Consider the following 24,260-nt stretch of genomic DNA (forward strand, 5'->3'; position numbering starts at 1 on the left):
TTCAATGCCAATTTTCATTTAAGTAGGCTCAGGTTCTCTCTAAAAAAAACCCCTAAAATTAAAATAGCAAATGCCTTTTCTTTCCAAAGGTCAAACTCAGCTTTTAAAGAACATGCAACATTTCTGCAAGGCAGAGAGGACAAAACTCCAATCAGATAAATGGGCTGTGTAATGATTGAGAACCACGGCTGTCTCAGGTTTCTGAATGGGCTGTAGCATAGAATTTGGCACAGACTGATGTTGAAGCTTATATCTCTTTTACTGCAGACAAGAAATTCACTGAAATATATAAATAATGAATGTGGCTGGGGATCTCTGCTGGTACTACTGCTGGTTCTGCAAGATGCAGGAGCAGAAACATACACTGCTCCATGTTTTTGTTATTAGGGAATCCTTGTTCTCCAACAATAAACACAGAATATTTTATCTGAAATGGCTTCTGCAGCACATCCAATATAAGTTTCAGCTCTCTAGAAGTGCCAGCAAATTGCAGAAAGATAAGTTACAAAGACGTACCTAATTTGCTGTGATGAATTGTGTGCATGCTTCAGTGATCAAAACTGCAGCTGAGACCTATTATATTTAATGATCTAGACATTTCTTGTGAAAACACTCAGGCATATACTGTTATGTCTGGACAAGCATCCCCACTTCAGTCTTTCCAAGCAAACGAAGAGACTGAACTTTTAAAAGGATGCTGTACAGCACCCTCGATGAGCTCCTTAAAACTGAGGCTGATCAAGCTCCACTATTTTCTTTAAATAATGCTTATACTCTGCCCTTTCCAGTGCAGCATCCCTCTTGCTTTGAAAAACAGTCAGTTCCTCTGGATGCTAGCGACACTTACAGGAGGCAACAGAGCTAGTCTGTGCTCAGACCCCAAACCATGCTCCACAGCAGCCACTACAGCAGGGGAAAATCAAAGGGGCTGGATCAGACATCTCTTCCCACCAGCAAAGAAAATCTCTGACGAGACATTTCAGAGAGAAAACAAAAGGAAAAAAAAATTATTTGTCTACATGTTACACAAGCGTTCTGTTTCTATTTTAAGGGCTCTGCTCTGCTTACAAAGGCATGTGCTACCCAGCGCGGCAGGGCCAGGCAGGGGTGGCCGCTTGTGCTGTCCCTGAGGACGCTGCTCCTGCACAGCCAGCTGTGCCATGGCCACGCTCACAGCCCCTGTGCTCACAGCTTATGGCCCCTGTGCTCCAGCCTCTCCACACTGCAGCAGGAAGCAGGGCTTCCTACCACCCTCCTGTGGGGACAGGGATGTCACCTTGTGAACACGTGAAGGGCTTTGGAATAAAAGCTCTGAGGTTTCCAGGGCTTTATGTCTGGCTCCTCCAAAATTGTCCAGAATGGAACAGGGTATATTATTCAACCTTGCCTTTCCAAATTTACAAAACAGAAAAAAAAAAAACACCTCAGAAAATGTGCTGATAAACTTAATTCATTCATGGTTTTAAGAATCACAGACATCTGCATAGAAAATCTACATAATTTTCTTGCTATACACATCCAAGAGCTCATGTTCTCTCTCCCTGGTCAGTTTGAACCTCTTTCTATCATTCATTGTTCAACAAAACACAGCAAAACATAAACATGTGCTTTTGACTCTAGAAATAAGGATTTCAAAGTGCTGAAATTTTCATTCACCTGAGGAGCTGCTAAATACTATCACAGTGGTAATTTGTGATAGTGTGGTAAAGAATGAAGAAAAGGTATTTGTTAATTGTTGACATAACAAAATTAATTTTCCATCCCTAAACTTTTTCTCATCTCTCCTGTGAGCTCTGATGCAATGTTACTGACTGGCACTGCTGAAATGCCAACTTGCATTTCTCATCCTTAATTTCTCTCTAAATGTCATTAGTAATTGTTATTGCCAGACCAGAGAGTGCAATCTGCTCTTTCTGAAAGAAAATCCATTTCTCATTTCTTCTCCTGTGCTTCCTCCTTTTGGTCAGGATGGATGTTGAACACAGCCCGTGTGCTCTGCTGCCATGAGGAGGGGAATGCATTAATGGATCTGGAAGTACAACATTCCTGCTTTATTTATTTACATATAGTATGCCTGGATCCTTATAAATATCAAATTGTATATTCAGAAGGGTCTTCAAAGCACATCTTTCACAAACACTAACAAGTCTTAATTGAATAAAGCTAACAAGTAGGCGAAAGGAACACCCTTTAATGTGTGCATACAGACTCCTCTCTGGATGCTTCCATAATTTATCCTTTCTGGTGGGCAGCAATGCTGTCAAATATAAAAGCATATTATATGATTTTCCTCTCTTTTAGTCACATGGAAAACAAATTTCTTTTCTGAGATGTGTAAACTAGTCTAGCTTTGTTCTGGATTAATGTATCACCCTCATTGCCTCAAAAAGTATAAGTGTTTTCCACCACTAAGAGGGAAGGTGAACTTGTACACCTGTGTGCAAAGGAAAATCTGCCAGTGCAAAAGGCTGGCTCCTTGCATACCGCTATGTATTGAGCCAGAGATGTGTACAGTTATGTGCAGCACCTACAAAATTTGGTCTCTGGTACTCAGAGGCAAATAGCACCTTGGCACATTGAGTCACTTTCAGGGAGGATTCTGTGTCACAACAGACCTTTAACAGATCTCCCCATAATCACCACATCTTACACTTCCACATCTCCATTATATTTTGTAAGGTATATAAAGAAATTAATTCAAAGCTAAGCTTTGAATTTCCCTACCCATTAACTAAAGGCATCTTATCTCAAAATAAATAGACATTTGAACATTTCCAGCCAGGAATTGTGCTTTCAATAAGCACAATTGATGCATATACATTGTCTCTTGGCGGCTTACACTCCTGCCCATCTGTTGGGATGGCATGGTGCCTGCGCAAAAGTTGGTTGGACCCTTGCCCTAGGGCATAGATGACAGGCAACAACGGGTTTAGCTGGGCAGCCTGAGCAGCAGCTCCAAGTGCCATCTCTGCTGGAGGAAGCCCCGTGTGTGTGCCAGCCCTGCCACATTGCAGCGACATGCCTCCTTACACTTGATCACACATGTTGACACTTGGGTGCGCTTAAGTGCATTAATGGCTAAAACGATGCCTTTCACCTGGCTCCCTGCTCTTTCCCTCCACTCTGCACGGCTGCTGGGTTTTCTGCACATGTTAATGTGAAGTTGTGTGCACTTTGCTAGCCAGGCCAGCCACAGAATGGCCCTAATGTTTAAGTGTTTGTTATGGGCCATGCTGCTCCAGTGCCAGACATATCTTCATCTCAGGTGAGATCTTTGTGCCTCTCACTGAAGAGACCTCACACAGGATAAAGATGCAGCAATATATTGATCAGAACCATCTGTCCAAATGAAAACGTTACACCCTGGCACTACACCACACACAGGGCAATCCAAGCTTTCTGCACCCTCCTTTGTTGCAGCAGAGGTGGCCGCACAAAGAGGCCATGTGGCCTGGATTCCATTACTGTCCCAGCAGCCCCAGCAAACACCCCCTGCCTGTGTGCAGGGGAAGAAGGTGCTCCCTGACAAACCACACAGGGGTGTGTGAGCAGCCCCTGCTCTTACATTGACCTCTGTGGATGTCAGGCTCAGGAAACCTCTGGCATTCCCTGCACAGAGCCCCAGCTGCAGCTGCTGCACACCCAGCACCAGCCCCACATAGTCTGCAATGGACTTTCTTAGCTTTGGTCCTTACCAGAGCCTGTCCCTAACCCTTAAGTTTCAAACAGCCATAAATTCCTCCTCCTCCTCTGAATTTAAACACACACATTGAAAAGCAGAGACCTTATAGGTAAAAACTCTTCCCTGCTGTGAAAACAGATCACAGATAAAACTTGTGGTTTTGCAGTCCATAAAGAACATTCAGGCAGGCAGACTCAACATGATGGGTATGTGCCTACAGCACTTTTAATTTTTAATTATTGTTAGTTATAATTATCTGACTGTGTCTGAATGAAACCCAGCAATATGGCTGGAATAGATTTTGGTAGTCTTGTAATTTATTAGCTTTGTAACTACTAATAATTAAAATTTAACAATACTCCAAGCACCACAGCAACATTTTTTTAAGAAACGCTAGCCAAATCTGCTAGGATAACTGACTAGTCATTTTCACGATTTTAAAGAAGGAATGACATTTAAAAATTTTAAAAATTAAAAAATAAAAGTACGAAAGAAGGAAAACCAGCTAACTGGTTTTTAAAAGCCTATCAAAACAGAAAATAACGATAAAAAAACGATAAAAAACGATAAAAACGATAAAAAAATCTGTTTTAAAAGAAAAAAAAAAAGGATGTTGCTTGCAGAAAATTAATTCCACATGTGATCTTGTGTGTGCTTTGTGTGAAATTTAAAAAGAGCTTGTGTTATGTTTTCACTAAGAAGCTCTTGGTGTTTGCCATCTAAGCCACACTAAGTCCTGAAATACAGCAAAAGTTATATCAAGTGAAAGCACTGCTTTGAGATAGAGCCACATTTCAGGTCCCATTTGTCCTGCCATCCACACACTCTCAAGGAGAAACATTTTCTGCAACTTCCTCAAGATACCATGGAATTCCCTTTCTCTCACTGCCTGAATGGACACTGGGGCACAGAAACACTGAGATTCTGCACTGCTGCAAGCACATGGCTGCTTGAAAGAAAAATTTTACTTCTACTTAAGTAAGCGTTCTTATACCCCCAGAAAGTAGCTAAAGTCCATTTTTCAAATAGGAGCTGGAGATATGGCTGCTGGTACCGACTCAAAATTGCTGAAGTCTTTCTTCAGTGCTCGAGTGTTGGTGAAGGGAGCCTTGGACACAGCCCTGCAGGCTCACCTGCAGGCAGGTGGCTCCCAGCCAAGCCAAGGGGCTCTGGTTCCCCTCTGTGCCTCAGGGACACTGCTGCACCCAGATGGCCCCAAGGACCACTGGCATGAGCAGCTGCACATGTGGCTCCCACTGCCCCCTCCCAGGGAGGCCAGCACAGGCACAGAGCAGCTCCGGTGTGTCCCCCACTGGGTCACATCAGACCACAGGGCAGCTCGCTGTGCTGTCCCCTCACCTGGGCAGGTCACAGCCCTCTATGTCCTCACAGCCCTATGGTCTGATGTGGCACATCTAACATCAAGCTGATATTAAAAGCACAGTTAAAAAGAAAAAACCTGCTTAGGGCTTGATCTGCTGTAATCAGCAGAAAGAATTCCAAGGACTTTGATGTGGACCAAATCAAGCCCCTGGAGGACATTCATGGTAAATCATTATTAATATAATGAGTGCAATTTCTGTGCAGCAGCTCATTCCTGTTTATGGATATATGAAAATTGCTAGCTTTTCACATGAAATAAAATGAGAGGGGAGACAGACCACAGTGCTAGCCAATGAGCCATAGTAGCTCCTTTGATATGTGTACTTTTAAAAAACTGGGCATTTCAAATGACAGCACATTCCTCCAGTGAAGCTCTCTTAATTTAGTGGTTTGACATATCTCCAAATCTGAGCAGAAAAGAAAGCCCTTTATTCATATCAGGCAATAAAACACCTGAACACCTGTGCTAGGAAAGACCTGGCAGGTACCCTGCTCCCTTGGTACCTGGATTATTTGCGCATTGTTTATTACATCCCTTGCCTTAGTTTTCATCAATTGTAATCATTTAGGAGGAAACAGTGTGATTAACAGTACACAAGCAAACAGCAGGAATTAATCCTTTAAATACAAATACTTCACCGGTTATGTGATGGCTCCTTGGAAAAGCAGTGTGGCAAAAGAGTACACACAAAAATCCGAGTACACACAAAAATCCTTCCCAAGTTTTCTCTGAAAACCACTGCTCAGTCACAATTTGCTTAGTACAATTCTCAATGCAAACACCTGAGGAGGGATCTCTCCTTGCTGTGAATCACAGCACAAATGTAACTCTCAGCCCCCATTGTGTGTCCCCATTTCTGACCCGTCTTTGGGGCGGGCAGGGTTCCCTGTTACATTTTAAATAGCAAAGATCAAAATTTCACTTGTCAAAGAGCAAGCTCATCTGCCATGTCCTAGTGCCCATGGCTCCAGCTGCCTCTGAGGAGCTGGGCCAGCAGCTCCCAGCACAGCTCCTGGAGATGGGGATCTGTCTGAAAGGGCTCCTTCTGCCCTACATGTGAGGAAACCCCAACCCTGCACCTCTACACTTGTTTCAGTGAGCATGTTTCAGTAGGGGGAATGAAATGCCATAGCCTTGGTGTTTTATATATGAGCTATAAATTCACCCTTTTTCCAGGAGAATTTCATGATATTCATAGCTGTCAATTGTACAAAGTGAGGATGTGAAAAACACAGAGCTGCCAGCCTTTCCTCTTCTGCCCTAAGGGTGTGTGGGGCTATCACACATACTCTTTCCTCTGTGTTTTATGCTTAACCTTCCCATGTTTTCCTTCCTTACTTCCAGTGAGATAATGTAAGCAGTTAAGTAGCATTCTGTTTTCTTTTCTTGTGGCAATATCATCAAAGTAACATCACTGACTCATTGCTCCAGATTCTCACCAAAATTCCCACCATTTATAAAGCATGTTCAGTTCCTTGGAGCGCTCCTAAGCCTTGGTTTAACAGCTCCATCAGATGGTGTAAAACTTCAAAGCAAAAACCTATATTAAAATACAACTACTAGGCTCAGCAGCACAAAGAGGGTTTGAACACCTCCAGAGCATGAAGCTACCAAAGAAGTATCTGCACCAGCCACTAGAGGCATATTTACAGCAGCATTTACAGTTTTTCATCACATGGCACGCACATTGTTTAAAAGAAATGTTCAAAAATCAGTAAGGCTAGTCCATGCCAGTCTGTGACATCTCTAAAAGTTACCTTTTCCCTTTGCTGCCTGTCATTCTCCCCACCTTCCTTGTTTTTCCTGCTTTTCTACAAGCACTCCACTCTGAATTTCTTCTTGAAATAGTTGAATGCTCAATCTTTTAAAGTGTATTTTCAGTGGTTTCACTTGAAAATACAAAGAAGGAAAACAGTGCGTAGGTTCAGGTTTTGATACCAGTTATTTCATGCCAGTAGGAAAGCAAGTTCAGAGCTGAACAGTCAAATCCATCAAGCAGAACCCCTTGATGGAGGCTGATTTGCCCACATAAGATAATTGCACAGTTAAAGACACAGAAAGGTTTATGCAGATTTAACCCCAAGTAGCAGCTGAACAACTGGTTCACTAAAATAATACTAAATCTTCATTACTCAACGAAAATATAACCAACAGTTGAGGAATTTAGAGCAGGCAGCTTACACACCAGAAACTAATGAGATAATCATGCCAAGGCAAACTGGTTCAAAAGTCTTACACATTTCTAACTGATTTATACACACATTTTGTGTCCTCCTTGGCTCCAATATTTGCATTAGTAAATTCCCTGGCATAAAGTAAACACACATTTCTGAGTCACTACTGAAATAAAGACTAAAACTGTGCAGCTAAGTATTGCATTTTCATGTAGCCAACATCATTCAAAACTACTCATGTAATTATTATGCATTATTATAAGCAGAAAAAATTTGAGTGCAGAAAAATCCTGCATAAAAACTGAAAAATTATAATCCTAATTTATATGATTAAAGCTGACATTTGCAGCAATTGTGCAATGCACAAAACTTCAGAATTGAAACACTATGTAATTAAAATCTGTAATTGCAAAAAATAGGCTGCTTAGACTATAATTTAACCAGGTTCTCTTTATTTGATCATCTGATTCTAAAGGTTAATGCAGTGGCCTAGGAAGCCAGTGTTCCCATTTTAATTGTGCTGGCATTTTGACCAAACACCACTTTTAAGGAGATATGGGAGGAAAAAAACAAAGCTGTCTTTGCAAGCCACTGCTGCCTTCATAAAACGTTCATAGTGAGAACACACAAACCCAAAATCTGCTGACTTTATTAAAATATTAACAAGGTATAGTTAAAACTTTTGTACACTTATGCAAATCAGGTCGCTAGAACAAGGGAAAGGCGGGATCCCCTGGGAGAAAAAAAATATAAAATCAACAAAGTGAAAAGATCAGCCATCCTTCCACAGCATGACAGCACAACACAAGAGGCAGCAGCTTGGGAATTCAGCAAGATAAATAAAAACCCTCCAAAGTTTAAGTAAATCGTGGTTTATAAAGCTAATACATTTAAATGAGGCATATGGTACCATTCTATAAAAAGACTGCCTTTCCCAGGGAATGGGAGGCGTGGTGTTGGTGGCCTTGCTGCACAGGTGAGATGGGTGTGAGGAGGCAGCCAGGGTGGGCACCTCTGTGCCAGGGCAGGCTCTGGGCTCCGCTGCCCAAGAGGAGCCCTGCACACACACAAGGAGCAGATTCAGTGTCTCTGTGGGCTCTGCACCAGGGCTATTGAGGGGTTTAACCCCAGCTTCCCTGCTCCAAGGAGGCCTCTGGGGCCAGGGCTACAAGCATGGCTGCAGCAGCATGCCCAGGTCAGGGCTCAGCCCCTGCAGAAGGATTTGTGCCCCTGGGAATGGGTGTGAGCCAAGCACTGGCTCTGTAGAGGCTACAGCTGCTGTGGCTGCAGCCCCAGAGCTGCCAGGGACAGTGGTGTGGGAGGCCTGGGCTGCAGAGCCCAGCCTGGCAATGTGCTGCTGCCTGGGAGGAGCCTCTACCTGAGCATCGTGTCGAGATGCACCCACGCTGTCTCATACTCAGCAGGGAAAATTCCTTTACTTATGATTTAGCAGCAGGGAAGGGGATGGGGCAGCTACCATTTGCTTAGTCTTTGTATGTTAATCAGTCCCTAAATTATTAATGGAGAAAAAGAAATTATTTACAAGGTGTTTGACGTAGACATGTAAGGATGTAGCAACACTACTGTCAAGAGAAATACTCATAAATCATGATATCTGTCTTGTCTTATTTATTTATTTATTCCAGCCATGCTCAGAGACCTTTTTCTCCTCCAGGCACCCAAGGAGGCAGGAGGAGACTGAGAGACTGTTTAAGAGCAGAAGAAACCATACCAAGGTTAGGCACCTTTTCTAAATGCTGCACAAGGGTGACAATTGCACAGAGAAATCAACAGCTTTAGCTTTGTTTTTACTCCTGTTGTAAACATACCTGAAGCTCTGTTTGAAAGAAGAACTTCTGTGGGCACTGGGAACAGTCATAAATTTTGTCTTCCTGCCCGTGCACTGCAAAGATGTGCTGCTGCAGTTTGTTTGCCTGTACAAAAACTGAAACAACAGAGTGCTGTTAGTTGAGATTGCTTCATATAAGGCACCTCGTCTCAAACTGCACTTCAGAGTCTCTGCAACTGTAAAAGGTCCAAGGATATCTGCCAGAGAAGTGCTGATACACTTGGTTCAGCAGAATTTCCTTACAAGTAGTCAATTTAGAGTCTCCAGGCTGACAGTCAGCTTACTTCTAACAGACTTTACATCCTGTATGGATTTTTGATATTTCACATAAAGCTAACACTGTCCAGGTAACTGGAAGAACTCAGCCTTCAGACCAAAGAGAGGACGTCACTGCTCCCATGGGGAGCCCTGGGCCCATGGCAGGTGCATCAGATGCATTTTTAATGCAGGACAACTGGGCCAGGAGAAGCATTGATGGCTGGTCTGGAAGATACATGGCCCAGAACAGCATTTCTGGCAGAAATGTGAATCTGAAAGGGCAGGCTTGCCACAATTTTTAGATCTTTTAAATAGGTCGTCCATTCAGTATAAAAGAAAAACATTATTGTTTAACATCACAAATATCACAGCATCTGCATTATGATTCTGGATTGACAATTATTCTGATTTTACCGAGGGAAATTTTGAAGCGGAATATATTGAACCACAGCTTTAACTGGTAAAAAAATATATCTATATTTGATTTAATTTTTGTGTCACTTTACATGAATGGTCATCTGTATGTGAAAATGGCTTCTTCAGCAGAACTTAACAAATGCATCCAAAATTTTTTACAGCACATTTCAGAAAGGATATATTAACTCCAAGCTCACACAAAAAGCAGTTTCTCAAAAGGTGGGTCAAATCCTAAAGAATGTAGGTTCACCTTATTCCCACCAAAGTTAAAAGAATAGCAGGTGCTGCCATGCCCCTTTACTGACAACAGGCCCACAGTGACACCTACACCATCCTTATCTCTCAAACAGATCGGAAATGCAGATGTTAACTACTGTGTTGAAGAGAGTATAAAAGGCAGCCTTTAGCATGCACCCTGCAGATCCTGGAAAAGCAAGACTCACCCATGATCATTTGCACTGATGAGACAGCTTAAATGATCTAGAGAGAAGGAATACCTAGCAGGCTCTCAGACAGAATTTTGAAATGTACTACTGTAAGAAAACTGGATTAAAAAAAAACTCTGAGACAGCAGCTAGCGAAACCATAGAGTTGTACAATTTGGTCTTATCAAACATTTACTCCCATTTACTCAGTACTATAAGCAGACCATGAACCACCTGGCCTTTAAAGAGTCCTTGCTCAGGTGAATTAGGGCTTGCAAGAGCAGGTCCATCCCTTGTAAGTCCTGCCCTGGCAAACACACAGCACCTGTGAGTCACCAGGCGAAATGTAAATGTTTGGAGGCGTGGGGGCCATGCCGAGCCCGCTGCATGTGGCAGTGCTGCTCGGTGTCAGACGCCACAGAGCTGCTCGGCAGAGCGAGCCCCGGCTCAGACAGAGGATATCTGAACATTTCCAAGCACAGTATTTCTTTTTCCCAGGGAAAGGAATACAGTATTTTACAAATCCCCCGAGTGTCATTTCTGGATCTAGCCATGCACGCTGAGGCTTGTCTTGGCCTCCCTGTCTTACCTGTGAAACAAACAGGGCATTTGAATGTGCCTCCCATCCCCTCAAAGCTGTGCTCAATCAGGTGACACAGGAGCTTTGCCGGAGAGTCAAACATCTGGTTACACAGCTTGCACTCATGATTGATGCCTTCCTCTGCAAGGTTCAAATGATACAACTTGTTAGTGACACAGCAGATTAGCGTCGGGGAGGCAGCAGCAGCCGGTGGGAAGGCCTGTGCTGGGCACAGGCCCCCAGGAGCCCCAGGACCCCCAGCCCCAGAGCAGGAGGGGCTGCTGGAGCTCAGGGCTGCTGGAGCTCAGGGCTGCAGCCCCCACAGCCCGGCTGTGCTGGGAGCTCCATCCAACACAGGGCTCCCAACAGCCCTGCCACAAAGGGACAGCAGCCCTGCCCTGGCTGCAGGGGATTAAAGAGTCAAACAGCATTTAAAAGCACTTTAATAGTGTGGATTCAGCCACCAGCGCTGACAGAGGGCTGAAGTGATGTCTTCACCTCAGAGTACACTGCAAACATACAGGAGAGCAAGGAAGTGTTGGAGAATAGCAGGAGCTGAGAGCAAAGTGTCAGTGTCAGTGTAAATTTTTTTTGTATATCTTGGCTTTTTACAAGGTGTAGAGAAACCACTGAAGGTATTTAAATGTAATTTGACAGCGGAATTTCCTTGTCACATATCTTCAGTATTGAATACACAGGGCCCATTTTAAATATGTCTATATTCTAACCGAACTCAGTGAAATAGCAATAATTATTACCCTTGGTTCAAGCCTACCACTTTTGCAAGATAATATGCTTCTCTATTTATTGAAGTTTGTGGTTCTGGGTACAGTTGAGCTTTTTTTTTTGAGGAACGGAAGTCATGTTAAAGCAATTTTCACACATAAAACTAAACAATGCTTTGGTTTTCTTAAGAGAAGGGAGGGAGGGAGTTGAAGAATTTTAGAAAACATAGCATGTGGTTTATAAAAACTACCTAAAGAAACTACCTAAAAGGTTTTAATACATTGCCTGGTTTCTGCAAATAACTCCCTAAAAATGGTTCTTTCCTTCACTGTGACAGCCCATGAGCTTCTCCTGAAAACACATTTTAAAAACTAAACAAATTCTTTCTTTTGTTCTACACTCACCTTTATTTTTACATCCTCAAATATCAATGATTATTAATTTTTAGTTCCAAGATTGCTAAGAAATTACTACATTACCCCATTAACTAATCCTTGCCAAATACATTTGGTTCTTACAAATAATGTGAGCCCTCATGAGCGCGGTCTTTACTTACAGTTGCTTCAAATTAGCTTTTTCTATTTTTAAAGGGGCTAAAGAGAAGGGAAGTATTTCTTGCTATGAAGCCTTTGGTACTGTCAGGATCCCAAGGCCCCTGTGCAAGGCTTGGACAGTGGGAGCTGCCTGTGCTGCCTCTGGGACCCGTGTGGCAGTGGGTGCCCACAGTGAGCGCTGCACCAGAGCTGCGGGGGAATGGGGAGGCAGCGTGGGGACATGTAAACAGGTGAGCTGGGAAGGAGATAAAAAGAGAAAAGGCAAGAGCCAGGAACAGAAAGATGAAAGGGCTGGTAGCTCCGTGGCAGCAGCTCTATGGATTCCCTTGGGAGCCACAAGCAGGGACTGGGATGTTTCTAGGGCGCGCCGAGGTTTGCAATGCTCTGCTCGCGCAGCCTCCACGGGCGGGCACGCTGCCCTCTCCAGTGTGTACATTTCCAAACCAGGCCCTCTCCCCTCACTGTGGCCTAAGGCTGGAGTCTCCCATCAGACCCTTGCCTGAAAAGTTCTGGCTTTGTGTGAATTGTGCAACCTGCTCCAGAGGGGAGAAGAGATGGGAAGGGACATGAGCCTCATGCTGAGCATGCCCAGCCACACTGCTGTGTACAGCAACCAATTGCTGCAATAAACCCGCAGAGGACAAAGCAGGAACTGGGGGGAATGGAACAAATGCCTTCTATGAATAAATCAGAGAAATCATGTTTGACATTAATTTTCTACCCTCTACATACTGGGTGTTTGGAAAACAGTGATTCATGTACAGCCTATGGTCCTGTGTGAGCACATGTGTTCATAAATACAGATGGACACATACTGATGACTAGACTGCTGCTCCTTTTCCAGCCTAAATATCTATAATTTGAGTAAAACTAAAAAAAGAAAAGAAAAACAAACAATGCTCAGCATTTCAGTTAAAGAAATCCTTACAAGCTTGGTATGTTTAATTAGGTAACAGAGATTGTGTATTTTCTTGGCTGATCCCTGCAGTATTTTAAATAGTTAAACCCATAACAAACAAACTAAAACTAGAATGAAAAATAATAAAACATAATGGGTTCCTGCAGATCTGGAAATTTATCCCACTCGAGGCAAGACCTTTTGATTTGCAAATCCACTTCTGAATTATAAGGCCTTCTCCTCACCGATGGGGGTTTTTATTCCACTCCCACAGGAGTCCATTATGTATTTCTTGTGTCTATAAAACCATCCAGAAAGAAAAAAAGAGGGAAAAAGTACCATGGTTAGCATGACAAACGTTTCTCTTTTCATGCATGTGTATTCAAAATATGAAAATGCCCAAAGATATAGATAGAATTGCTGCTATAATCACTCTCTCCTCTATGGCATTTTACAGCATATTATTTTACACAGAAACACAGCACATGTACAGGGATACTCAGTCACCTTTGGAGAATAACTTCCTTGAATTATATAAGATCATCTAGGTACCTGCAAGGAGGCTTTTTGACAATGTGGTGTGACAGTCAAATGTGTGGTGCTGGGCAACAGCAAACATATCATCATTTCCCTCATTCTTATTCGCCTTTTTTGTTCTAGCATGACAAGCATCTATGAGAGACCTACATAACTCAAGTGAATTATGCAGCCCCTCTCATTTGTAAAATAAAATGCAGATTTTTACAGTTTGTTATGCCAGATCTTCTCCCATTTCTTCATAAGCGTATCTATGGAGGGATCAGATGATTACAGGACTAAACAAGCAATGCACAGCAAACAAGAATCTTGGGTTTCTTGCCTTTTTTTCCTGAGCTCAAAATAATAAGCATTAATTTTACACTTCATTTCTCAAAAAAATAATAGGATGTGCTCTTGTTTAAAACAAGCAGGCCTGCTGGATTCTGTCAGGCTGAAACTATGTCAGGCCAAAAGAGGAACAGAGCGCTTTGTGTAAAAGTATCATGGGGAGATGATAGTATCCTGTAATGTTTTCAGTACCTACTTTTGTCTCCAAAAGCATTTGATCCCTGGCAGACACATACTTATTTCCATACTGGTCTTGAGGGAAGCCAGTAGGAATGAGAGCTGATTATCTGAATCCTGAAGGTGAAACCTGGGTGGTGCCCGCTGATGTCAAAGGCAGGCGTTTGTATAAATTTGGAGGTACATAATTTACTGCCTGTTAGTGAGGATTAGTGGGCTGCCAGACCCAGCTGAACCGCGGTGGCAGAGCACGTCACTCATTGTTCCCAAGGCCGGGTGCCTTTGCAGGATAGTTTTAAATATGTTGATAGGGTGTTTAGTAGCACTTACACTGCCATCCTGCCCATTTTAGAGTGGGAATATGCTTCTCCATGAAGCTATTTCTGCTGCAGCAATGTGCACTTAATACATATTACAATGAGTCTCTAAGCCTCTAAGAGAACCGACACCAGCAGCCTCCTGGCGAGGATGCAGTATAATTAATAATGCTGTATTAAACCCATTTACTGTATCAGCTGCATTTCTAATTATAACTATATTAATGGCAATGTGGAAGTACATGTTAACACTGTCGTGTACTGACACGTTATACCAACAAGTAGATTTGAACACCAAATATCAAGATGGCATTGTCTTTACTATTAGTTAAAACTTAGCTCTTCTACTCGATTTAATAAAGCAAAAATTTTCCCCTACAGAATAACTGCAATAGTCCTAATTTGAGAGATCATGTAAGATAATCTGATGCTCCTTGCTGACAACAAGATGTACATATCGCACTATATCTTTCCAGACCAGTATATTTCTCCTCTGCTGCACCAAATTAAGCCAATAAAAGGGAATTTCTTCCCTGTACTCAGATGTTCACATCCATGAGTTAACCGTGCTTTTAATGAACTTTGAAATACTGTGATTCAGTGTAACAAAGCATTAATATACTGTATTCACAGAGAACCTTCTTCTGTCCATTAGATCATAAATTTGGTAGAATTAAATGGGCCGTGTGCTCTAATTATGGTAGAAATAAATAGGAATTGGAATGAACACAGGGAAATAAAATGAAAACTGCATGGAACTATTCTGTTTATGCAATTCATTTCCCAGTAAATAACAAATCAAAGGGAAAAATTTATAATGTAAGAAAAGGAGCTTGCCCAGCAATTTTTTCGATGTGGCTGTGAAGGAGCAAGGGGCTGGAACCAGGGTAGGGCAGCAGTAATGGACACTCCACTCAAACACAAAGCCTGCAGAGAACCACTTTGATCCCTCATCTGCTTTGCACCACTCCACCACTGGTTTTCATTCAAAACAATCCAAGGATAGAAGTAAAACGAAGGTCTGAGTACACACTGCAACTGCTGCAAGGGGATGGCAAATTTTCAGATGGTCACATTGGACAAAAACAAAGTCTGCTGTATGGTCAACACCTCCTCCTCACCATTGCTGCCTAAACCCATGACCTGTGACACAAACCTTTGGGCCACACTGCTGCACTGCATTTGTGTAATTGCTCCTGGGGGTGCGGCTGGGTCCTTTCCTGCTGGGGCAGCATGGGGCCTAGGAGAGCCTGGGCAGCATGGGGCCAAAGAGAGCCCACACTCCCTTGCTGGGGCAGCATGGGGGCAAGGCCGGGGCAGCATGGGGCCAAGGACAGCCCAGGCTCCCTTTGCTGGGGCCAAGGAGAGGCCGCACTCCCTTTGCTGGGGCCAAGGAGATCCCGCACTCCCTTGCTGGGGCCAAGGAGAGCCAGCGCTCAGCCCGGCACTGCCAGCGGCACCAGGCGCTCTGCAGCACGGCCATCAGGCAGCCTGGGCGGGGAAAGGCAGCGGATTGATGGTGTGGCAACAGAAATGTCACCTGGGGAGCTGGGTGTCGTCCTCCCAGGGATGCTGGAGGTCAGTTACTATGGCAACACCGAATGAGCTCAACCTTGTAACTGACCCTTATCTTTTTTTGATCTGTGGCCCCCTTGGGACCTTGGCTGGAAATCAACTGGAAAATAATCTGGTCACATATCAGAAAGAAAACTATTTATACTTATTTATTTATCCAGGTAGAGCTCATATCTCCCTTTGATGACTCTGCCAGACTAAAGACACCCATCATGTTCCCTCAGCGGTTTCAGTGGCTGTGAGGAAACACCCGGCTCTGCGCTGTGAGAAACCATGCCAAACCCCCCTGCCACCGCACAACACACACACACAATGCCATGGATATCTGTGCTCATGACTCCACTGATAGATTGCCAAAATCTTTCCTTGCTCTCAGCCCCCGACTTGCCTGTGTGGATAAACACACACCTACACCCCTTCTTGGATGGTTTAATATTTTATGTTGGTATCCACTAATCATATTCTTTTGTGCTTTATCTCTCTGCTGAAATATGATTCTGCTTTGAAATATATTTATATGATCTAGAATGGCACAACACTGATGTCTTTTATGAGCTGAAGATTGTTTAATAAAATCTTGCATTTCTGCTTCATCCTTATGACAATTTTACTATTATAAGTTTTCAAGGGATATGAGAGCTGTCCACTGTGGTTAGAAACATCACTTTAATGAAAAATGATAACATGGGGGCTCGGATTTTTCTAGAAACTATATAAGGAATACCAGCAAAAATACAGCGTTCCCAACATGCATTCATATGTAATTTGCTGGTTTTCCCTATATTTGCCTATAGATAAGAGTCATTAAAATCAAGTCTGTTTATCATAGTTTTCCAAAGGACGGGCAGCCCAGACAAGGGTTTATCAGCACAAAGGGCAATTGCTCTTCTTCAGGTGGGGAGACTCTCTGGGGAAAATGGATTCAGGAAATCAGGGACTATATTGGGGGACAAAAGCCACAGGACTTGCTGGTGCTAGAGGAAATTCCTATGGACTCCTGGTAACAAACTCCAGGGTTACTTGTGATGTACTTCTACAGGCTCAAAAAGGTATTCTTTTCCATGCTAAATTAGCCTAACCACACAACGGGCTTTAAACTCTTTCATCATCTTAGGGGGCCTCGAGCTCAAAATATGCAGAATTAGATGCCAAATTATTTATAGGGTAGCTTGCAAGTTCACTGCCTCCAGTATATATCAGTACACTGCAATATTAAAATGACCATCAAAAAGAAGCATGGTCCCAGAGGGACTGGGGATGAGATTGAAGGGAGTTTCCTCCTGACTGCGAGTTCCTGTGCTGCTCCAGAGCCCCTGCCCTGCTCCTGGCTGCAGGCTGTGTGCTCCCACTGCTCCTGGGGGGAGGCTGAGCCTCACACTCACGGGATGGGGCTGCCAGGCCCAGCTTCATCAACTTAATTTTCAGTTTACAAGAAAAATAAAATCTGAAAGTTCAAAGGAGTTCATGGAGTTGTGCATCATCTATCTCTGTCTGCAGAGCCCCAGAGGGGCCTGCCTGCAAAGCTTTATTTTAGATTTAGATATTAATCTGAGAAACTGCATAAACATAATTTATAGAAGTGCACACAATACTTCAGCACAATAACTTCACACTTTATCAGCCTTTCTCTGAAGATGCCTTTTTTTAATAGCCTATATTACAACTTTTTGTGCACTGAAGCCTGATAGGTCTGACTGCTCCTTCACAATAATTGATTAAGGAATAACTCCACTGGCTTCCATGGAAAAATGGAAATGTAAAACCCATACAGGAAAAAAACACATGCTCTCTTTGAGTGTGCAAGTCCATACAACCACACACAGAACTAGCTTTATCCAGACTAAAGAACCTCTAGGAATAACTAGAATTTAGTAAGAACACCTAATTCCCACACAATTCAACTCAAGTCATGTATTTCAATGTTTTGAAATACTCAGAGTTGTGTTATTTCAAGTTTAATGTCAATACCTGAGGAAACTGAAGTAACACAGCCCTGAATCCATGGCCACACAGCCTATTCCCTGCACTATCCTCCCTCATGCCATCATATTGCTGAAAACTAAATACACCTTATTGCTCCTGCTCTCCTCCCTGGGAGCAGCTCCCTGTACTGCTGCACAGCAGGAACACATTCATCCTCTCATGCTATTGACAATATCACATAGAACAGCTCAGCACAGACAAACAGCAATAACTAGCATCTACTTGGCATCTATTCTTCTTGTGAAATTAAAAATTAAAATTAAAACATCATTATACTCTTATTAAACATCCCACTGGAATATGCCGATGCTTTAAAAACATGCAAAGCTTTAAACCTACTTTAAATAGGTGTAAAGCCCTTTTTTTCTCCTTTTGCAGGCCTGGCACACTCCCCAGCCTCAGCAGCAGGCCCCAGAGCTGTGAGACGCCCCCTCCCCAGCACATCCCACCCGTGCCTCCTGCAGTGCCAGCGTGCAGTGACCGTGGTCACCCAGAGGCCGCCAGAGCTCCAGGAGCCGCCAGCCACGAGGTGCCAAAGGCAAAGCCTTCCCTCCCCTGGCTGGGTGCAGGGGGGCAGCTGCATCCCACAACTACTGCTCAATAGGCATTTGCCTTGTTGCTGGGTGCATTTTGCATTTCTGAGTGCTCAGACGTTCCTGAGCTGGGGTGCAGGGCAGGGTGAGCAGCCCCCCGAGCTAGCCCAGCACTCCTGGGACAGCACAGTGTTTGTTAAAACACCAACTCCCACGGATGTGTATCACTGATGTTCACATTGCCAGTTCCCAAGCACACATTGACATGATAGACTTTAAATCTATCGTGTAAATAATCATCAGATTAGTGCTCTCTAATAATATATAATTAACATGACAGGCTACAAGCCAGTTGTTGTCAACTACACTCAGCAATGCATAGAGTAAGAGAAAGCATAAACAGTTCCCATGATGGCAGCAGGGAAGCAGAAAAACCGGTAAAAGGAGAAATAAAAATAAAACTCCTAAAAAAATCCCACCTAAATGTACAATTTAACCAAGAAACACTGAAGGTTCTTTCAGGCTTTAAAACATAATAAATGTCAACTTTTAATTATTTTTTTCAGCGGGAGGGTAGACTTTTATTTCTATCAGCAAAGAAATATTCTATTATCCCTGCATTGGTGCAATGCCTCTTGAGTGAGTACAGGTGCATTGGCATAAGGGGCCTTATTCTAATATTGCAAATTCTGCATAAACATGGAAGTATGTATCCAGCAATGTCAACTTTACAGCAGTATCAGCTATGGTCTAATAAAAGATTGCAATAATATAGATATCTGGGAAATGGTGCAGTGGGCAATTGAAAACCAGCCATGAGCATTATTTTTGTGGCAGATCACCTACCACTCAGAGACTGGCCAAATGCTGCACCCCCATAATGCTGGGGCAATTCGCACCACTTACTCAAATAAATGCATTTCTTTTAAATATGTATTAATTTTGTTGTCTTATTAAGAAACAGTATTCCTAGGGAGAAGTCTCTCGTTAAAAAGCAATCTCTTATGGCACTGTTATCAACTCAAAAGATCAAATTTCTTTGAAATACCTACAGATAAGCAAAAAACCCAGAAACACCTCTCAGCTTTTTCTTAGAAAATAAAAATGATGGTTACCCAGCTATCTTGACATGAGCACTCAGCACAACTGCACCAGAGCTTACTTGTTCATCTGAGGGTTGAACTCATGTCACAGCCCAGCCCCAGAGAGGCTCCTGTTCCCCACCCTACCCATGTGCCTCCTTCCTCCTTCTCCCCAGGGACAGGGACACAAACCAGTTATTGGGGATGTCAAAATGAGATGCCACTGCAAACACAGAGAGCCAAGGGTGACTAAATAAGGTCTGGCTGGCTAAGACAGGTAACTGATTTTGCATGGCTTGAATATCCCTCAGAGCTCGTTAAGTGCAAATATGCCCAAAAGAATGAACCTCCCCTATGAGACATATTTTAAATCAGGAATCCCAGGGTGCAGTAACACATGATATTCCTTAAAGCAGTCAAAAAGAAGAATCTGCATGAAAACAAGAAAATTTCTTAAGCATCTCTGCATTATGGAGACATATATTCTTGTACTGTGGGATTATGCACAAGTAAATGTACAGAGCATCTCCCATTGATATTGGTGCAATTTGCTTGATTCACTCTCCACAGTCCAGGTGGAAATCAAACCCTCTGGCCAGCTTCATCTTGAATAAGAAGAGCCACTGCTACCCAGTGACTTTCTGGAAGAGATCTCACAGCTGAGCAAGGGCTCTGCACAACACAGACTGTAAAGTGACTCTGGGTAGTGCTCATCTAACATACAAACATGGATTACAATGCACAAAACCTAATATCAAACTCATACCCCTTTACACGTGAGCCAGCCAGCTTGCACACTTCATGGGTGATCTGGAGCTGGACAGGCAGCACTGAAGCAGTTGCCCTGAGCTCTGCACAGAAGGAGAGCTCAGACCAGCACACACATCCTGCAGAGCTGGGAGGGCCACCCGTGGCAGGGAAGCATGGGCAGAACCTTATTCTGGGATGCTAAACTCAGAAGACTTAGGTTTCTGCCTTTGTAAACAAATTCCTTTCTATTTTACTATGTCTGTAGCTCAGTCAGGCATATATGGCTGTTGGCAGTCATAACATGGCTCTGTCAGTGCACAACAGGGCCAGCTTGTTTTTATTTTTTTTTTTAGAAACACATTTTCTTCATTTTATATGCCATTAGCTTTTTAATCCACTGAGGAAAGCCATGTGCAAACTCTCACTGTAGACAGACTCTGGAGAACATATGTGGTCTGTGACAGAAAACATAGTGTAAAAGATAAGACAAATGTGTATTTTTGGTTAAATAAAGTGATCTGGAAGAGCCAGTCCTACAGTAGAGCTGAAGCAGCCACCTGAAAGTGTGAGCATGCCACAAAAACACAAGGTATCAAAACACAAGGACATTCAGGAGGCTCTGATGGCTCATTAAGAGCAGGAGTCCTACAGAGCTATTTTTGCTTAAACTCACCTAGATCTCATGCTCTTAGCATTGTAAGGTGTCCTGGGCTCTCTGCAACTCCTCTCATTCTCAGAAGTTACATTTAAAAATAAAATTAAATTAAATTGAAAAAAATTAAAAATGCCAAGCCCCAGGCCTCATCCCAAAATGAAGCACCAAGATGTTCCCAGCAGGATGGTGCTTTCAGGGTGTGCATGGTACAACTGGAGCCATGCAGAGGTGGCTTGGAAAGATCCAAACGTTTTCAGATTGCTGCAGAGAAAGGCCTGATATGCAATCATTGAACTTGAAAGAGACTTGGGGGTGTCCACCTAATAAGTCCACATGAGAAGAACCACATTCCACAGCCCTGCAAAACTTACAATGAAGGAATGAAAAAGGAGAGGAAAGATCAAGCTGCTTTTCAGCTGGGCCTTCAAACAAAATAAGATTCTCAATCAAGCCATCATGGAGTTCCTGCTTCAACCAAAAAGGTTTATCTATGTCAGAGACCTGCCATCCACCATTTTGTTCTTTTTTTTTATTTTGTGAGTTCTTATTTTAACCTCAGATTCAACGATCAGCATTAAGAAGTCGGCATTTGCTCCTATCACCCCAGAGAGGCAGGGAAGATACAATTGTATATATGCAAAATAGGTATGAACTCTGATAACAATACTTTGCCTGTAGGCAAAAATTGACTTTTTAAATGGCAGCAACTATAATAATGTTAGCCTAAGACCCACCCTTGCAGGATTTTCCTCTGCTTAATAAAAACAAGGTACAAGCTGACAGGAAAAGCAAAGAGTACCGATAACACGGAGAATGTTTTAGTGGGAATGGGGGAAAACAAAATTGTAAAATTGTAAAATAAAAGGTCTGTCCCACTGAACTACAAACACACTTGCTGTATTGAGGGGGTGAAGCGGCAAGTCTGCAGCCATAGAGGCAAGAAGGGCTGCCCAGATCTATGTACTAAAGCTTGTTAGTCTCAACCAGCAGCCCCTGAAAAGGCCTTGGGATGGTTCCCCACACAGCCCATCCTTCTTGAAAACTGCCTACAGAGGAATGGTCTGAAGCATCTACTACTCATCCTATAGATGGGTATGATGAGTAGCAGATGATGCCTCCTCTTTGCATCTCTCTTCCTTATGGTTGCCAACAGAAAGTGCATTGCTGCACAAGAGGAACTCCAAAATCAGTCCTGAGGTGTGATCAGAAAATTCCAGCTCCTCAAGGGAGTGTGTTGGGAGACCTGGGATGTGCCTGAACTGCCCCCAGCCAAGGCCACCAGCCCCAGTGTGAATGGCCACTCCTCCACTGGGCACAGGTCCTGGCAGGTTGTGGGGCACATCCCAGGAAGAGGCGTGCAGGCAGCGTGGCACACACAACAGTTGAATCTTTGCAGCTAGATGAGCATCAATTATGCATTGTATCAAAATCCAAATGCTAGAGCATGAAGCAGGCAATTCAAAGAGACAGCAGGAGCAAAGCAAATGCCAAAGAAATGAAAAATATGTCCAAAACTGTGACAGAGCATTTGGCTACTTTTCATGTAACATCATCAATCGTCTCTCATCGAAGATTTCAAATACTTGGGAAGAAATTACAAAAATATTCAAAGATACAATATTTGTATTTTGAATGTTAATTTGACACAAAGGAGTGTGCATGAGGGAATGTTTATAATCAGCACTCCAATAAACTCACAAATGACTCTAGTATTTTATAAGCTTGTTAGAAACAAATCACTCCCTTAGCTTATATTTACTTACTGATGAATAATAAAAGGCCTCAATACACAAAGAGTAAATTCAAAATGTTTTCCTCTTGTTTTATCTTCTATGACAATACTGGAACCCTTTCGCTCAGGCTGTGATTCTCAAACATGCCTCTCCTGGTTTTATGGCTAAATATTGATTTCTCCATACAAGCAGAGGCAGCTTTGAACCTTGGTTCCTGCCCCCATCCCCTGTGTAAAGCAGATGCCGTGGTCTGGAGTTGAACAGCAGTGGCTGGCCTTGCCCCTGCCCTCCTGCTGCCTGGAGGGTGGGGAAGGGATCACGTCCAGCTCTGCCAATTTGCACAGCAGTGAAGGTGCAGTCCAAGTGCTCACTCTCAGGAGGAAGAGAAGATATGCTCACCTTGCACACCTCCCGGAGCAAAGCACAGGACAGTTGAGCAGAAGAGTATAGAAAGAAACTTTGTAATATACTCAGAAACCCACAATGGTCCCAAACAAACACATAACTGCTTCAGCTGCTCTGCAGAGGCCTGGGCAAGGTGTCAGTACAACACAGGCTCCTGTGAGCACCCAAATACCCTGCACACCATTGGTGCAGCAGCCCAGTAATTGACCACAGCTGAAAATCCCCTTTAGCCTGTTTAAAACCACCAGGATGCTTTAATGCAATACAAATCATGCTTCAGCAGACAACATTACACCTACACCTTCCAAATGCCATTAGTTATACACCAGCTCAGGCCAATAATGCTCTAGACAGGAGCACAGGAGCCCAGTGCTAGCCATGGAGCCCTGGCAGTAGCTGTGCTGGGGTACCCACGTGTGCCATGATAGCTGGATTTCAGAAATAATTGCTGCATGGGTCGGCCTGCTGGATTCATAAGTGGTAAGTAGCACAAATGGAGGGAAACAAAAGTTGGCAGAACAATGCCTCATTTTTCTAATGTAACTAAGTGCTGAATGTGGTAATGGGAATTGTGGGGATACTTGTCTTTATGCTCTTATTTACCCAATAGAAATTATACAGGGATATTCTAATGCAGGATTTTACTTAATGTACAGTTAAGCATTACACAAACATTTTATTGTGGTCTGTAAAGATGATCTATTTAGAGTAGCTGAAAAAAAATCAAACACTGCATTTAAGCATAAGTGCTTCTAGTAGACACACAAATGCAGAACGACTTTATAAAGTAATTGTAACACAGGCTTTTGTTCTAGATGGCCCTGTTGCTTCATGCACAGGCATCAAACACATCTTCACCACCTCTTAAAGACAAACCAAACACTGCCATGGACCAAGCTGGCTGGACACACATCATCTTTGTAATTGCATTAAAATGCTGAAGTGAGTAAATACAGCCAGGCCTACTCACAGCCCCAGCACCCACTGGTGCTGCAGAGGGTGAGGTGTGAACTTGACACGGTTTCTGTGACATGCCTGGTGTTGGGACTTGCCTGGTGGTCTTCACAGGGAGCTGGGAATCACTGCAGTATTGCAGAATACATAACAAAGCTTGTACAGCCCCTACTATTATTAACCATGATTCAGGTGTGCATTGAGCTGATTAAGCACTTAGTCATTACAGACAAGCAGCTTAGGATTCACATTTCCAGAGAGCCACATTTCCATTATAAGATG

General features: G+C 43.2%; 1 protein-coding gene across 7 annotated transcripts in view; it reads right to left on the reverse strand.

The window, feature by feature from the left end:
• Window positions 1-24,260, reverse strand: part of ZNF423 (zinc finger protein 423) — a 281,345-nt gene that overhangs the window by 12,428 nt on the left and 244,657 nt on the right. For 6 of the 7 annotated variants that reach the window (XM_014268344.3, XM_014268347.3, XM_074551183.1 and 3 more), the window contains 2 exons: window positions 10,779-10,910; window positions 9,070-9,185 (listed from right to left, as the gene is read on the reverse strand). The exons of the other annotated variant lie outside the window; for it this stretch is intronic. In XM_014268344.3, coding sequence (XP_014123819.1) covers window positions 9,070-9,185; window positions 10,779-10,910 — 248 coding nt within the window. The remainder of the gene's footprint in view (window positions 1-9,069; window positions 9,186-10,778; window positions 10,911-24,260) is intronic. 7 annotated transcript variants of the gene reach the window in all.

The sequence above is a fragment of the Zonotrichia albicollis genome, chromosome 13, assembly GCF_047830755.1.
Source record: "Zonotrichia albicollis isolate bZonAlb1 chromosome 13, bZonAlb1.hap1, whole genome shotgun sequence".
Classification (NCBI taxonomy): domain Eukaryota; kingdom Metazoa; phylum Chordata; class Aves; order Passeriformes; family Passerellidae; genus Zonotrichia; species Zonotrichia albicollis.